Here is a 14,267-nt window from a genome sequence, read left to right as displayed (position 1 = left end):
TGCTTACTGGCCTAATGGGCCCCAAATCTACAAGTGATTTCAGCAGGTCTGGGTCAGGGCCCAGAATCTGAAAATTTGTTCAAGAAGCTTCCCAGGTACTAATTTGAAGAGACTTTGCAACTTCTATCTTTCCTTACCAGTCTGTTATATTGGTCTTCCCTTACTTAGTAAATGTTCCCTTGAAGGAGGCCTAGTTCTCATGGGCAGACTGACCAGTGCATCCAAAGCTGGCTGGCAGGGCCAACTCCAAACACTGCCCTGAAGAGCAGCAGAAGGTCCAGGAAGAGGTGGGCGTGGCAGAGGCCACACGCCCCGGCCCTCTCACTCTGTAAATGAAGGCAGGTGCTCAGCCCTGGGTCTCGCCCTTTCCTCCCTGCTCACTGTAACATACTGCACGTGAATCTGAGGGACACGGCATTCCACTGCAGAGAGGGGCCCTCAAATTTGGTTCAGCTTTCCTCCTCCTCCACTAATGGCCAGGACCCAACATGATACAGAAAACATGGAAGCAGAAATTCCTTTAATCATAGGGTGAAGTCCTCAATCAGGGGGACCTCACTCAACCTTTGGTGGTGGGGTCTCAGCCTATCCCCACATGCCCTGAGGCCCCTCAGGAAGGAAGGAGCAGCTGCACAGTGAATTCTGGCAGGGGCCAGGGACAGGAAATGGGGCAGCTCAGGTCAGGGGGCGGAAGCAGGACACTGACAGGTGGAATGAAGCTGAATGGGCCTGAACGCTTCACACGTGCGCTTCCACCTGGGGGCAGGCTGAGGTGGCTGTGCCGCGGGCAGAGCGGCACCACAGAGCGGCACCAGGAGGACTGTGAGCAGGAGGGGACAGCAGGGAAAGGAGCACTTAGGAGATGAGACGACTGTGGAGCTGGTGCAGCTGCTCCTGGGTCAGCACCAGCCGGTGTCGCTGTCCAAGGCCAGCCGCACACGAGAAGGTCACTTTGCCCATGTAGACAGTGTCGTCCTGTTGCTCCTCCTTGGCCTGGGAGTTGGTGAGAAGAGACCCCCCACCAAGTCAGGGGCTCACTTGAACCGTGTGCCACTGATGGTATCCCTGAGCCTGAAGCCAAGACAGCCTCTGGACAGATTTGGGGCTCCTGGGCTATGGTGATCACATTTTCCAAATCAAAATTGGGGTACACAGTCTGACAAGGCAGTTTTGAGCCCTCCTTGTATCAAAAGTCACAGAAGTAGTTAAACTACTAAAATAGTGGAATTTCTGGAAGCAGTGCAAGAACTCTTGAGACTTGGCCGGATAACTCAGAGTGTGCACATGTTGGACCTGAGACCCCTGAGGTCTCTTCAAATTCTGGGGGGAAAAGGGAAGGACCCCGAGCCTCCACACTGCCTTCCCTCCCCATGCTCCATCTTACCCTGAGGAAGGCTGAGGAAGGGAACGTGGCAAAGTCAGTGGGGACTGTGGCTCCAGAATGCTGCGATATGACCTCCTTGAGGACCTCATCCTGATGGCAGAAGAGGGGAACAGGGGTCACTTAGGGGAGCCACAGGCTAGCCCAGTACCCCCTCAGTTTCTCAGGGACACTAATACAGGAGCAGCGACCCAGTCCTCTCTATCCCCAAACTTCTACTCTCACCTCCAACTCCATGCCCACCCCAACATCTTCATTTTATATATTCTGATCCTCTATGGCCCTACTCAGATCCTACGGACTCAGGGAAGCCACCCAACCATTCTACTTTGTGGTGGCCTCAGCTCCAACAGAAGCTGCACCTGAACCACACACTCTAAAGATGATCCTGCTCAACCCTTTTTGTTGAAGAGAATCTGCCTTCTGTTTGCACTAGACAGTGAGAGCCAAGACAGGACCCTGCCTTACCATCTGCTGCCCCCACAACATCACGTAGCACAGGCCTGGGCCACGGCACCCCAAGAATGCCCGTGGGAATGACTGTGCTGAGGTCCACCGGGGAATGCTCTAGAGCAAACTCTGTAGGGTGAGGGAGGGCAGGGTCAGAGCTGACCTTGAGCTTCTCGATGGTGTCACTTAGGGACTTGAGCTGAGCCACGTGCTCCAGGAACTGGGCTGATGGGCTCTTGGCAGCTGTGGGGAGAAAAGGCTGGTGAGGCCACAAAGACCAGGCCGGTGGTTGTCTCAGATTAAGGGTCAGTAGTGCAGGTGCTGTACCCTCTTATGGAGGAGGCACATATGAAAGGATGAACCAAGCAAACTGAACACTGAGGCCAAAGAGCAGTGTGGGAGCTGCCTGGGCAGGGCCACATCCTCAGGCAAGGGGAGTCGGTGTGTCATTCACGTCCAGGGTTGGCAGGTCCATACCAGGGTTGCTGCGAGTGATGTCTACAACGTGGGTGTGTGTGCTCAGCTGATTCAACGTCTCCAGCAGCTGGCTCGTCTTACGGTACAGCGCTCCAGCGGCTAACTCACTGCCAGGGACCTCATGGGGCGGAAGGGAGAGCTTTGCCACATGCAGTGGGCGCAGGGCTGCTAAGGAAGCCTTCATCTGGGCGCCCTGTGAGGGAACCAAAGAGGGTGGTGGTTAAGAAGTGATAGAAGGTCCTGCCGTCTATCATCGATAGGACAGGCGTGCCTCACCTCCACCCCAGTCCTCGCTGTGACCCTCACCTTGAGGATGCTGTTCTCATGCTGGAGCTGGGAGATGTGCAGCCTCATGGCAGAGATCTGCTGCAGCAGCAGCGGTGAGTCCTTCACCAGCCCCGGGCCCGGCAATGACCCTGGCGCCTGCCCAGGGGTGCCTCCTGTAGTGTCACACTGTCATCAGTCTCAGGTGGTTCAAGGTGGGCTCCACCCCTGCTCGTCCGCATTCCTTATCTCCTCCCACCTCCAGTCCTGGCTGCTCCCGAAGCCCCACTTCCCATCAGCCCTGGCAACCCCGGCGTGGTCTCTACCTCGCTGCTGTTCTTCTGTGCTCGGGAGAGCCAGTGGGGAGCAGGAAAAGAGGAGAGAGGAATTAGGGGACCTGGAAGTTAGGGGGACACACCAGAGGAATCCTGGACACTCCCTGCAGGAAAACCCTTTTCCTGATCACCACACCTTGTCTAACAACTCTACCTCCACCCTCCACCTTTGAGGGAAGAGCAAACGTGAAAGAAAGACAGACAAGTGAGGCCATGAGACGGGGAGTGACGTGCAAGCAAGAGGCAGTGAGCGTGTGCACTGAAGGAAGCACGTGGGGCCTGAGGCTGCTCCTGCCTCTCTGCCTCACACTCCGTCTTCAGCAAGGGCAGAGGGGACACTGCTGAGACCCCACTGTGTCTGTACCCTGACCTCTGCCCGGCAGTGAAGCTGAAGGACGCAGGTGCATCCCTGTGCTCCTCAGGTTCCTCACTGCTTAGAGGCAAAATACACCCTTTTTTGGTGGGAAGGTTCATAAATTTAGAACCAGTATTTGTTTAAGGAGCCTATGCTAAAATGATACACTGTGGTAATTCTGAAGATCCCTCCCCCAAGGACAGGACCCATCTGTGCCACGGGAGTCTACAATCAAGACAGCACTTGGCCACCTCCCAAGATCAAGAGTGCCAGTGACAGGGGCTTTGATGAGGGCAAGACCCTAGATGAGACCAGCTGACAAGACAGGTACAGTGGGGGAGGTCCACAGACCATGAGGCCTTAATTCTAGAGTTTGCCTCCTGGAGGTGAGAAGGGTTAGTGAGAAACTGAAGAGAGAACAATAAACTCTAGGGCAGATAAGAACTAAGATGGCAGCAGCCAACTCCTTGGTCAGGACACTGGCACTAAGCCTGGAAACCAAATAATAACCCCTCATGATATGGAGCCCTGACCACACCACAAGACCAAGCAAAGGCCAGAACACAAGCCCCAGTAAAACTGGGGGACTGGCCATGGAAGAGACAGCCACACGACAGGGCGAAGCCACGTTGAGCTCTGTGGGGAAACGTGCCCAAACAGAAGAGCAATCGGGGGTAGCAGGAGGCCCTGCCAGACACCACAGCAGTCAGCCCAGCCCCTGCAGGCCGAGGACCCTCTGGGGCACAGGGCTGGGTCAGAAAGGCCAGACTGCAGACCCAGAAGCAACACCTACAGTCCTCACAGTTCCCAGCTACACTGACAATCTGGTAACGCCCCAGCTTGGTCAGGGACTTGGGACATATCTTCAGGAAAAGTAAAACTTGGGTGAAAGTGGCCAGAGCGAATAGGCAAGCACACTCCTGGCTGAACGCCCAGGGGTAAGAAAGGCAGAACTCAAACTGAGGCCAAGGACAAGAGGGAGGCCATTCAGTCTCCTGCAGGCCAGTGCTGCCTGCCCACTCACCACCAGCAATGCCAGAGACCAGGGTAGCAATCCCCGAGGGAGTGGGCCCCCGGAGCCCCTCGATCGTGCGCTTGGACTGGCTGTTCAGCCGCTGCTTCAGCTCTGCCTTCTCTGCCTCCAGCTGGTCGATGTCAGCCTGCAGTGCATCCATCGTCTCCTCAAACTCTCTGCGAAAGAAAACCTGGGCTTGGGCAGTGTCCCCTCCCTGTGACCCCACTCTACTTCTCAGTCTGACAGGTCCTCGGAGTAACCCTGCTGGTGAGGACCAAGGGCAAAACGGACTCAGATTGGAGTGATTTAATGGGTTGGCAGTGGACAAGGAAAATGGCGTCTGTTCCCTGGGGGAGTCTGTGAGAGGGCCTGGGTAGGGGACAGATTAGGAAGCAGAGAGCTGCTGACGGGAGGGAAGGCTGAAGTAAGCAGGGCCAGGGAAGTGCCTGACTTCTCCTTCTTCCGCAGCAGTGCCTGGGTCTCCTCCAGCCGCGTCTGGACTTTCTCGATACGCTCATCTGCATCCTTGGCAGCGCTGTCCAGCTTCTTCTCCAGGAGGCTCAGCCGCACGTTGGCCTCACTCAGCTCCTCCCCCTGGACAAGGGCAGAGAGCTTCTAGTTGCTCTCTCTCCTCCCAAGGTCCCTCAGAGACCCAGGACAGACTATAAGATAGAAAGCTCCTTAGGGGACAAGAGCTCCCACTGAGCACAGGTGCCTCTTCTTTATTCACCCCAACCCATCTTAGTCCTGATCCCCACCCAGTCACTATTGCCCTGTGCCCCCCATACTTCTGGCCCCCAGGTCCTGAGCCTACTCTCCCCTCACCTTGATCTTCAGTGACTTCTTCAACTCCTTGATAACTGTCTCTCGATCTTCAAGCTTCAAGCCCAAGCCTTCAGCATCTGTGATCTCTGCTCGAAGGGCTGCAGCCCGCAGCTCAACAGGGGGAGGCTAAGGGCCGAAGTGGGGGCAGAGGGCAGGGGTGGCGAGAGGACATCACCGACATGCTGCTTTCAGAGCAGGACGATGCCTTCTAAGCAGGATGGTGCTCTCCAGACTCCTTCCTCCACCCCCCAGCCCTCCCACAACCAGCAGCAGCTCTGCAAACCCTGCTCCTCCAGGCCACAGAAGCCCCTCTACGGAGCTGCCACCCACCTTGCCGGGGGGCCGCTCTGCATCATACTCTCCCTCCTGCATAGCTGTGGCCAGCTTATTCATGGTACTGATGAGGATGTTGCATGACTGACGCAGACACTCATAGGGGCTGCTGGAGGGGCTCCCATAGATCTGCAGGAGCCAAGGGCAGGAGTGAGAATCTCACGCTGGCCACCTGACTCCCCTACCAACTCTGCCCAGCCATTGAGGCCCACCTGCTCGCTTGCTTTGAATGCCAGCTCCTCTAGGGCAGCCACAGGTAGTCCCTCATTCTCCGCCAGTGGGGCAATGAGCTGGGCGGCAGCAGCTGCCACCTCCTGCAGCACAGCCACCACCCATGTCAAGTGTTTCCTGCAGTCAAGGAGTGTGTCGGATACCTGTACAACAGGCCAGAGTCAGGAGGCCACCGGGGCCAGCACCACAGCTCCCAGCCACCTCAAAACTGTTCCTGTCCCTGTCCCTGCCCAGATCCAGATCTCGGTGTACTAGATCCCTCCTGGTCCAGCTCAGCTTCCTTCCCTTCCCCCTCACAGCCTTAAACCTGTGGTCCAAAGGCCAGTGCAGCTGGGATCCCAGGAGCATCTGTCCCTGGCATTCGCCTTCGGATCTTCTTGCAAAACTGGCGGATGTCACTGCACGATGTTTCTAGGTCCCGGAGCAAGAGGGCTATATCTGAAGCCTCCTGTCCACCCTACTCAGGGAATAGGAAATGGATAGGGAACCAAGTCAGCTTTAGGGCTGGAGGTGAGGAAGGGGAACTAAGAAGGCAGAGGAGCTCAAATAGATCCAGGTGTGTTCTCACCTGCACGAAGGCACGCAGCCGTCCCACCTCTACGCCCATGCAGTCCAGGGCGCTCTGGGTGAACTGTGAGAGCATGTGCTTGTCAGTACCCAATGGGAGCCCCTCTGCCCCTCACCATCTCTAAGAAGTCTCCACCCTCTGCTGACCCTCACACATAAGTAGGTTCTCTGGCTTCCCTGATCTGGCATTAGTAACCCAGTTAAGGTCCTATGTGACACCCTGAGGGCCAGATCTCTTGACCTGATGGCCTCCGTTTCTGATCTCTACACCAGCCCAGACATTCACCTTGATGTGGTCGGCCAACTGCATGGTGCTGTCCTCGGGCTGCTCAGCGAGGTGGATGCTGTACAGATGCTGAGAGATGACAGAGAAACAGCCTTCAGGTCTTAAAAGGATGCAGTTCTTCCCCAGTCACCACGGGACTCCAGAGGTACTACCCGAAACCTCCCAGGGCTACATCCTGAGGCAAGTTCTTCTACAACAAGCTGAGCCTCAGGCACACAACTTGGGCTATGCTGGCCACAGCCCAGAAAGAGAAACCTTCCCTCCCTCCTGCACCAAGTCGAACCCTTGCCCCAGACCTGGTAGTACTTGATGGCCTTGGTGAGAGGCTCAACATTGACAGTCTCATCCAGCTGGTCCTTGTGCAGCAGCTCAATGAGGAAGTCCAAGGAGCGCTCATGAGCACTCATCTCAGGGTAGAGGCTGCCCACCTTCTTATACACATCCACACTGCACTGAGAGAGAGCACTAGAGACCAGAGAAGGGCCCTGTGAGGCCGGCTCTGCCAGGCAACTTCAGTTCCAGCCAATCTGGAACCTGTGGCCTTGAATGGGGGTCAAGAGTCACTTACTGCTCATAGCGGTGGAGTGTGGCCTGCAGCAGGCTCAGCGAGTACACCAGCCCAGCAGCAAAGCTGAGCTGCTCCCCCACAGCTCCTCGGAGCCCGGGCCGCTCTGAACAGTTCTCGCTTAGGTCAAACTTCTCCTGGGCCTGCTTCCGGATCAGCTCTGCCTGTAGGAAGAAGTGCCAGGGACCTGGGGCTCAGAGCAGAGGAGGGAGAACACAGACTCAGGAATACAGAGCACAGAGCTGAGCAACTATGGGGTTGGGAGCAGATAAAACAGAAATAGCTCTTAGACAGGCAAGAAGTCTCCCATGGGGAACGGGCAGTAACATGGTGAATACTGGCGGCTATGAGAATTTGAGATATGGGGATGAAAGGACAGGGACCAGTGGGACCAAGCTCTTTCCTGCAAGCCTAGAGCTGCTGCTCCTGCTACCCTTCCAATGGACTCCTATCCTGACAGTTATCCCCCCACCGATTCCTAGTCATCTCTGGGTCTCAGCTCAAATGTTATTCCTTCAGTTACACTTCTCCACCTAAATCAGCTTCCCACCTGTGCTCCTCAAAGAAGCTACCCCCTTCCTAAAGAGCCATCTGTAATATTCATCTCTCTGCAACACTGTTGACTACAATCCTCCACTACATCATAAACTCTGTGAGCAAGGATGCTGACTGCTGGCTTCACTCGGCTTCCTCAAGGCCTGGTTCATAACAGCAAGTTCAACAGGTTCCTGCTGAACGTATGACTGACTGGCATACCTTGCAAATGAGACGAGGCATGAGCAGCAGCACCAGGACGCAGTCATGGTCCCCACCTGGCCGCAGAAAGCTATCGGGCATGAAGGCTGTCAGCAGGGACATGTGCCGATTGGCCTGGGTCACTTCCATCTGCCTCAGTTCCATTTCAATTGCCTATGAGGTGGACAGGAAGGCAGGCTCTCAGCCAGGCTGGAGAGAGTCCCAGACCCACCATGCATTGCTCCACCAGGTCTCCTGCTTCTAGGACAAGCCCAGGCCAAGAGTCTTCCAAACCACCACACAAAGCACCACTTCTCTAGGAGCTCCATGCCTGATCAGCCCAAAGCCACATTGAAGCTCCCCTACACTCTCCCCTCTCCAGTCTACTCGCTTTCCTGACCTTGGCATGGGCCTTCGTCTCAGCAAACTTGATTTTGAAGTCAAAAGTCTCTGGGGGTGGCTGCTGCTGCCGCTCCACAGAAGCTTCCTGCTGGTTTGTCAGCTCCCGATTCACATCCTGGGAGCAGAAACAAATAGGGAGGCAGCTCGGTCAGGAGGGAGCCCTGGGTGACAAGGGGGAGGGCAGGGTGAACAGGCACCTGCAGGTGGGCGGTCAGCTGGCGGTATTTCTTGATGGTTTGCTGGTAGTCTGCAACTGTCTCCTGGGCTGCCTCCACACGCTTCTGGGCCTCCCGCACCCGGGCGCCGGCCATGTCCAGCTGCTCCCGCAGCTCCAGCTCCGTCTCACGTGCGTTCTCCTGCAGCTCATCATTCATCTCATTCATCGCTTCCTGGGAGACCATGAGGGAGTTGGGGCAAAGGATAGGCAGGGTCAAGGTAGCAGGCCAGCATGCGTCCACTCACCATACACCCTGCTCAAAGGTCAGTGGTCATGTGTCAGTCCCTCTCTCAGCAAGTCCCTTTAAACACCCTCCATCTGGGTCAGAAGTCAGGGTCTGCTCTCCTCTTACCAAGTCCCCCACAGTCTCTCTCAATTCCCGCACTTTCTCTTCCAGATTCAGGTTCCGGTCTGTCAGCATCTCCACCATCTCCTCAGCACCCAGAGCAGCATCCACCTGTGTCACAAGGCAGGAATGGTGAGGAGGGCCGTGATGGGCACCTAGAAAGAGAGGACACCTACAGGAGAGTCTGAGGGGGCCGGGGGGGACCCTTGGCAAGGGGCTGGGCTCCCCAGACCTGCTCTTTGAGCTCATCAATGGTGCTCTCTGCCTGGCTCAGCTCCTCCTGCAGACGCTCCCGCTGTTGCCGCACAACTTCCAGCTCTTGGTTCTTCTTTTCCATGAGCTTTTGGAGTTTCACATGCTCCTGCTTCTCTGAAGAAGAAAGGTCTCGCATCCTGTGGGACGCGGGGAGAGAAGGGAGCGTGGCAGTCACTGGGTGATGGGTGCTCTAATGCGTCTGGACAGGAGCGGGTTCCAGAGCCGTGGAGCGAGGAGCCCTACCTCACCAGGGCGTCCTTTAGGCGCGCATTCTGCTCCTCAAGCTGCTTAAGCTGGTAACTGGACGCAGCCCCATCTGAGCCTGAGGGAAACCATTAACACTTTCAGACATGATTCAACCCCACCATCTGTTCCCCAGCAGCTCCTGGCCCCTTACCCTTCTCTTCAATCTCAGCCTTGAGAATCTCCAAGTCAGTGGTGAGCTCATCCACACGCTCCTTCAGCACCTCCACCTCCTGCTGCAGGGACTCAGCCCGCTCTTCAGCCATCTCCTTGTCCAAAGTGGCCATCTCGATGGCATCGGCAGTGTCAGCCATCTCCTCCATGTAGCGCTCCTTTGCCTCCAGCGCCTCCTTGGCTTCCTAAGAGGTGGAGGTTGATGGGGACACAGTACAGATGTCTCCTGTGCCCTATCTCACAGAATGCCCAGGCTCTAGCTCCAGGGGAGTTTCCAGGACAGTTTTGGCCCCATGCCTTCCCAACCACCCCCTTCCTCCCGAGCTGCACCTTGCGCGCCTCCTTGAGGCGCCGCTGCAGGTCTGCCTGCTGCTCCTGCATTTTGCTCTTCCATTCCTGCACCTGCTCCAGCTGGATCTTGTGCTTCTCCAGCTCTTTAAGCTTTGCCTTGTCTTCAGCCCGTTTCAGCCGCAGAGTCTCCAGTTTCTCCTCCAGGTCCCGCACCTGGGCCCTCAGTCCCTCCTCCTCCTGCAAAGGAGAGACCCCTCCTTCTGTACATAGCCTACCCCTCCTCCTCACCAAGGCTGAGCTCGAGCAGAAAGGACAGGAATATGTGCAAGCATCATTCCAGCCCCAGTGTCAAGAGCGAGTGGCCTATAAACATCTGAGAAGAGACCAAAACATATGGGGAAAGTGTGGAAGAAATGCAAAGGGGAAAGGATAGCTTAGTCAATGGCTGGATACCCAAATGCTATGTCCCCATCCTCTGACCCAAGTCTGGATCTCCCTCAATCCTGGGAAATGTCCACGACCTGCCTGGGGTCTCAGATCCCTCTGTGTCTTGGATCATCTTCACTCCAAGCCCAGTCCTTACCTTGGAGGGGGAAGGAAGTGGGGGGGCTGCTCCAGGAGAGGTGAGGGCCGGTGTGGGGATGATGGGTGCTGCCAGCGGAGTCTGAGCCGGGGTGCTGGGCTCACTGCTACTCAGCTCACCTGCTGATGCCGAGCCAGAGGGGCCCAGGGAGCTACTGGTTCCAGCCACTCCAGTACTACTGGCTGGGCGGGTGGGCTATTCAGAAAGGGTAGGAGCAAACCAGAAGAAAGAGTAGGTAATAGTGGTGACGAGAGAACAAAAGACAGAATTTGAGAATATGGAGAAGGAAGGAGACAGAAAAGGACAAGGCAAAGAGTATCAAAGCACAATGAGAACAGAGTGAAGGGGAGAAGGAAAATGACACAGAGTCAGAGATAATGACAAAGGGCGGGAGGGGGAGGCAGGGACAGGATAGGGGGAGGAAGACATAAGATTATAAGGCTCCTCCCCTGGCACTGGGTCCACATCCCTCCCCGCTCTACCCCCTTAGAGCAGGATCCCTTATTCCCTAGAACTCCCCTCTGTGACCCACTGCGACCGTTCTAGCAGTTCAATATTCCCAATCCTATCGCTGCTCTGGGCCTACGCCCTCCTTCCTAAAGATAAAAATGCTTCTATGTCATTTCCAGAGAGAAAGAATAGACTGGAGTTTGTTCTCTTTCATGTTACCAGACAAAGCTGGCTAAATGTGGGGGTACCAGGCTTTATAACCCTGCTAGGCCCTCCCTGCTCTTTGGAAGTCAAGCTGACTCTTCCTCCCTTGGTCTATTTCAGGGAACCCTGCATGTACAGGAGCCAAGGTGAAAGTTGTATTCCTAGACTCCCCCTGAAACAAGGTCAGCACAGCCAACCCTTCCGTCATCTCCCTCCCTCAAGACAAAGAGGCTCTCATCAGGCACCACTAGTCAGGCCTGTGTAGGGCTGGGGTGCAGACTGCCCTGAAGCCCCCGGTCCTGGAGCACACAGGCCTGCCCAGGGCTCTCCCATGCAGTGCTGAGCTCTGAAGCTCTCCTGGTGGGCTAACAGACACTCAGAGACCACATGAATGGCCAGACACACCCACCTCCTTATCCCCTGACATTTGTAAGGCCAAGTTCTTCTTCACCTGTCTTTTAATCTCTGCCCTCATCAAAACTAGGCAAAGTGCCCTTCTTCAAGAAAGCCTGCCGTAATTAACCATGACCCCTCTCACTCCTCTTTCACACTCAGGCAACTAGCTCATAATCCTCCCAAAAGCCAGAAGTCATTTTCTCAGGAGTGACCTGTCACTACCTTTAGTCCCCTCACTCCTTTGAAGAGAACCCAGGATGCACTGTGACCAACTTTCATTTGGTTATTCACACGCCCACATACATGCACATGCCTGAAATGTGAGTGTACACTCTGCAATGCCTTGCACAGAGGCCTGTTTGTTCTCACCTTGGGCCGCCGCGTTGTGGTCTGGACAGGCAACAGGAGCCAAGGAGAAGTGGTCAGGAAAGAAAGGATAATGACACAGATAGACAGCAAAAGGGACAGCAATGAGAGCAGAAGATGTAACAGGAATGGGGCTATAATTAGCCACCCCACTCTCAACCCCACCCCACCTCCTTCTCCCTCCAGGGAGCCACCTTGTTCCTACTCTGGGACCTCAGAACTCTGGTTCCCCATTGGTTCTTTCTCCCACTTATGCCCAACCCTTGCAGACCTCACCCCTTCCGACACCTTGGAAATCTCAGAATCCCAGTCTCCTAGGCTGAGCCACAGAAGACCAAAGACAGCAGTTGGTGGAGGTCTCCAGAGACCAGGCCTTCTGCAAACAACTCCTGGCACTCTAGCCCAGAGCCAGAGGCCCCGCCCACCCACCACTTCCAAGGACTTTCTCAGGTCAGCCCCCTTCCTTCAAGTGCTAGCCTCCACAGAGGACCCTCTAGGAAGACTATGTAACAAGACTGATCACAGGAGCCCAGAAGTAAGTAATACAAACACAACAAAGGAAGAGCAGGCCCCCAAAGCAGAACACGGCTGCTGTCTTCCCTAACCCCATCCCACCCCCTGCCCAAGAGCGGATCCTATAACTCTCCATCCCTAGGGCAGAGGGCTCAGGTGTCAGGACCATGAATACTGCATTAGCCAGAAGCCCAAAGCTCAGCAAAGTAACTCCACCCACTGCATGAGAGGAGGTGGGGAGGGGCAGCAGCACACATAAATTACTGCCCTAAACCAAATCCAGAATCCCCTCAGGTTACTGCAAAGTGGTATATAGATGATTAACTCCAACTCCCAAGTCGCATTCTTGTTGCCCAAGATATCATGGCTCCAGCAAAGACAAGACTTGGCCTGGGCCCCATTTCTAAGAGACACTGAGCCCAAGGAGATCAATCCTCACCCCTCCTATCCTGAGCGAAGCCTCCATGGCTGTAGGTCAAAAACTATTCTAGGGTCCTCACCCCACCCTGGTAAAGCACCTTGATACAAACCCCGGTGGGGGAAGGGTGCTGAGAGTACAACCAAGAGTCATTCTAGCTAAGGTCGGGGGAGGCAGGCCTGCTAGAAGCACGGAGATACCTGGATTGGCCTCCCAAATTCTCTCCCAGGAATCTCTCCCAGAGATCTCCACAAGCTACCTGAATCCCAAGCCTATAAGTCCACTGAGTACAAGGTTCCAAACCCAGATTCAGTCAGAGCCAAAAGGTGGCAGAGCAAGGAGCAAAATGCCCAGGGCATGGGGCATGGGAGTGACACACACCTCTCCCTGCCCCCACCGTCAACTCTACCCTCCTCCCCCAACCAGATAGATAAAATCAATCAGCCCCCACCCCCACCCCAGCAGCCTGCTGCCACCATCGCCCTGGCAACCCAGCAGCAGGACCAGAACAAGCAAGAGTACCTTTCGGGCTGTAGGTGCCTGTCTCATCATTGCAGAAAACCAAAGAAAGCCAGGACAGGAAAGAGGAGGGATGGAGGAGGAAGAACACACAGAGGAAGGACAGATGGAGGGAGGGAGGGAGGGAAAGAGACCGAACAGAGGAAAAGGCAGCGGAGACAGGAGATTAGTGCATCAAATCCCAACAATACAGCCTCAGCTTCCCGGCCAGCAGCTTCCCAGCCCTCAAATGGCTGCGGCTCAGATGCAGACGTCCCACAGATGCACAGAGGGGCAGACAAGCTCCTGCGGGCACCAGAGGGGCGCCCGGCCCAGTTCTCCAGCTTAGGCTTATGGCAGCCTCAGTGGCCGCAGCACCAGCTCCACCTGACGTCATGCACCCACCCTTCTCTGCTCCTTGGGGGTGGAGTCACTGCTCCTCCATCACCTAGCAACCACCTGACTCTGCTGGCTCCTCCTCTTCCTCATGATTGGACAAAGTCCTGCGCAGAGCCCGCCCTGCTTCTTCCTCCAAATAAAAAGTTCTGGCTCCTCCCTCTTCCATCCTCACCATTCCCAAGTGTTTGTTCCAAGAAACTGGGCGGGGGGCCATTCCAGAAATAGTGCCCTCTGGGGCCAGGGCATCATTGGGCACGGAATCAGGGTCTCACTGCTCCATCAGCTGCACTCATACTCATATTCCCCTCAGCCCACAACCCCATCAACTCTCTACTCTGTCTCTTCTCATCACATATACACCCCCACCCACCCCCACCCCCCGAGCACCCTTCCTGCAATGGCATCAGCTCTGAAGGGCACACAGTGAGATCAGAAACTTTGGACCTTCAGCAGCAGCTCTAACAACAGTGTTTGGCTCCTCTCCCAATCCTCCCCTAGCTGTAGGCAGGTTAAAGCCTGTCCCTAAGGGGCTTCCAGAAGGACTAGACACCTTGTAGAGACACCTGGCTTCTCCTCCATCCTCTTACTCAAAGTTAGTTCTCTTGTTCTGGAGTTAGCTCCCTATTCCCTACGGGTGAAAGCAGGGGCACCTGCTACGTGAGCTGCTATAAGAGATCCCTGGAGAGGGAGGCC

At 55.6% G+C, this 14,267-nt stretch overlaps 1 protein-coding gene across 8 annotated transcripts in view; it reads right to left on the bottom strand.

The window, feature by feature from the left end:
* Positions 1 to 505: 505 nt before the first annotated feature.
* Positions 506 to 14,267, bottom strand: part of DCTN1 (dynactin subunit 1) — a 30,367-nt gene continuing 16,605 nt past the window's right edge. For 2 of the 8 annotated variants that reach the window (XM_066377930.1, XM_066377927.1), the window contains 27 exons: positions 13,200 to 13,217; positions 11,750 to 11,770; positions 10,331 to 10,525; positions 9,787 to 9,984; positions 9,437 to 9,641; positions 9,283 to 9,361; positions 9,017 to 9,176; positions 8,791 to 8,895; positions 8,419 to 8,610; positions 8,220 to 8,336; positions 7,841 to 7,993; positions 7,088 to 7,248; positions 6,816 to 6,984; positions 6,520 to 6,588; positions 6,235 to 6,297; positions 5,974 to 6,123; positions 5,648 to 5,809; positions 5,433 to 5,564; positions 5,103 to 5,228; positions 4,729 to 4,871; positions 4,287 to 4,453; positions 2,899 to 2,913; positions 2,615 to 2,748; positions 2,309 to 2,501; positions 1,995 to 2,074; positions 1,385 to 1,474; positions 506 to 993 (listed from right to left, as the gene is read on the bottom strand). In XM_066377930.1, coding sequence (XP_066234027.1) covers positions 856 to 993; positions 1,385 to 1,474; positions 1,995 to 2,074; positions 2,309 to 2,501; positions 2,615 to 2,748; positions 2,899 to 2,913; positions 4,287 to 4,453; positions 4,729 to 4,871; positions 5,103 to 5,228; positions 5,433 to 5,564; positions 5,648 to 5,809; positions 5,974 to 6,123; positions 6,235 to 6,297; positions 6,520 to 6,588; positions 6,816 to 6,984; positions 7,088 to 7,248; positions 7,841 to 7,993; positions 8,220 to 8,336; positions 8,419 to 8,610; positions 8,791 to 8,895; positions 9,017 to 9,176; positions 9,283 to 9,361; positions 9,437 to 9,641; positions 9,787 to 9,984; positions 10,331 to 10,525; positions 11,750 to 11,770; positions 13,200 to 13,217 — 3,435 coding nt within the window. In that variant the 3' untranslated portion in view covers positions 506 to 855. Of the gene's footprint in view, positions 994 to 1,384; positions 1,475 to 1,994; positions 2,075 to 2,308; positions 2,502 to 2,614; positions 2,749 to 2,898; positions 2,914 to 4,286; positions 4,454 to 4,728; positions 4,872 to 5,102; positions 5,229 to 5,432; positions 5,565 to 5,647; positions 5,810 to 5,973; positions 6,124 to 6,234; positions 6,298 to 6,519; positions 6,589 to 6,815; positions 6,985 to 7,087; positions 7,249 to 7,840; positions 7,994 to 8,219; positions 8,337 to 8,418; positions 8,611 to 8,790; positions 8,896 to 9,016; positions 9,177 to 9,282; positions 9,362 to 9,436; positions 9,642 to 9,786; positions 9,985 to 10,330; positions 10,526 to 11,749; positions 11,771 to 13,199; positions 13,293 to 14,267 lie in introns of those variants that run through there. The other 6 variants (XM_066377929.1, XM_066377928.1, XM_066377934.1 and 3 more) reach the window with 6 other exon arrangements.

The sequence above is a fragment of the Saccopteryx leptura genome, chromosome 3 (genome assembly GCF_036850995.1).
Source record: "Saccopteryx leptura isolate mSacLep1 chromosome 3, mSacLep1_pri_phased_curated, whole genome shotgun sequence".
In the NCBI taxonomy this organism is placed as follows: Eukaryota; Metazoa; Chordata; class Mammalia; order Chiroptera; family Emballonuridae; genus Saccopteryx; species Saccopteryx leptura.
Note: the sequence above shows the minus strand (reverse complement) of the source record. Positions and strands in the feature narration are given on the sequence as shown.